The 1,233-nt window shown below is 44.8% G+C and overlaps 1 protein-coding gene across 1 annotated transcript in view; it reads right to left on the bottom strand.

Annotated features, from left to right (window-relative positions):
- The window catches only part of LOC104407718 (tropomyosin alpha-1 chain-like), a gene marked incomplete at its 5' end in the record, with an annotated part of 2,738 nt that extends 2,648 nt beyond the window's left edge, over positions 1 to 90 (bottom strand). Inside the window, one exon of the mRNA XM_010017067.1 lies at positions 14 to 90. Within this exon, the coding sequence (XP_010015369.1) occupies positions 14 to 90 (77 nt within the window). The remainder of the gene's footprint in view (positions 1 to 13) is intronic.
- Between the last annotated feature and the right edge of the window lie 1,143 nt (positions 91 to 1,233).

Below are 1,233 nucleotides of genomic sequence, written 5' to 3'. Positions count from 1 at the left end.
AAGGCGGGGGCCCAGCCGCTCCTGGGCACGATCCAGCTCCTCTTCCACGAGCTGGATACGCCTGTTCAGAGCCGCCACCTCCCCTTCAGCCTGTTGGGAATACAACCACCAGACCCAGGTCATGGATAAGCCACTCACCCACCCTCTGTCAGATGTTCTCAACTCATGCTCCCTTAAACCTGTGCAGGCTTCCCCTGAGCACACCGAGGAAACTTCCTCTTTCCCAAAGCTGCTTTTTGTTTGCTTAAACAAAGGTATCTCAGGAATTTAAAGGTATGAAGTATGTGCTGCTCCTTTCTTTCCTAATGGTACTTATCATTCCTGCCCTACAACAAAGGACTCATCTCCATGGAGAAGTATTTTCAGATCCCGGTGCTGCATTTACTCTGTAGGATTCCAGAGTTAAAACCTGAACTGTGTCCATCATGGCTTGTTCCCAGAACCTCACAGCAGATTTCTCTGCCCTTGGTTAAAGCCATTTCATTCTCTTTACGTGCTCAGCTGGGCAGATGCTGTTGGCGTCAGCATTGGGGAGTCCTGCTTTGTAACATAAATAGGGCAAAAATGAGATGGGTTCTTAAAATAAGTTCACTTCCCCTTTTCACTGCTTCCTGTAGTAGTTAGGGCGTTCAGCAGAAAGCAGTTCTTATAAGAGCTGTTTCTGTGTTACTGAATAAACTGCAGAGTAATTGGGAACACTATTAATGTTTAAAAAATAGACTAGGTAAGAAATGGAGGCTGCTGGGAGAACTGCTCACATGGAGACCACTCCAACAACTCAGTGTCTCTAAAGACATGGTGGTTATTACTATACTGCTCCTTTAAACGCTTGTTATTTGAAGGAAAATAAAGCCCTACTTTTTAACTGCCAAGTTTGTGCACTGGATTGTCCCCAGTCTAGGCACGACTGCCACAGATAAAATTAGCTTTTAATTATTCTCTTTTAAACACTTTTATGGGCTACAGATCCTGGAAGGGTCCTTGTTTGATGCGTTACGTTAAACACTTAGGAAAAGTAACTTGACTGGTCCCCAACTGCTGCTCCTAAGCTGGAGGAAGTGGTTTCCATTCGCAGCTGCACCATCTTGGAAAGGATTTCAGTGACTGATCCAAATGGAAGCTGACCCAGGATTCCTCTAGTCATCAATTACCCAGCATTTCATTTGTTTTCTACCCAGTGCTGTGTGTTTTAACTTTCTCGATTTACACACAAAGCATCCATCATGGAGAAAA

Source organism: Nestor notabilis, unplaced genomic scaffold (genome assembly GCF_000696875.1).
Source record: "Nestor notabilis isolate BGI_N333 unplaced genomic scaffold, ASM69687v1 scaffold31566, whole genome shotgun sequence".
Classification (NCBI taxonomy): Eukaryota; Metazoa; Chordata; class Aves; order Psittaciformes; family Psittacidae; genus Nestor; species Nestor notabilis.
This window is presented reverse-complemented; position numbering and strand designations above follow the sequence as displayed.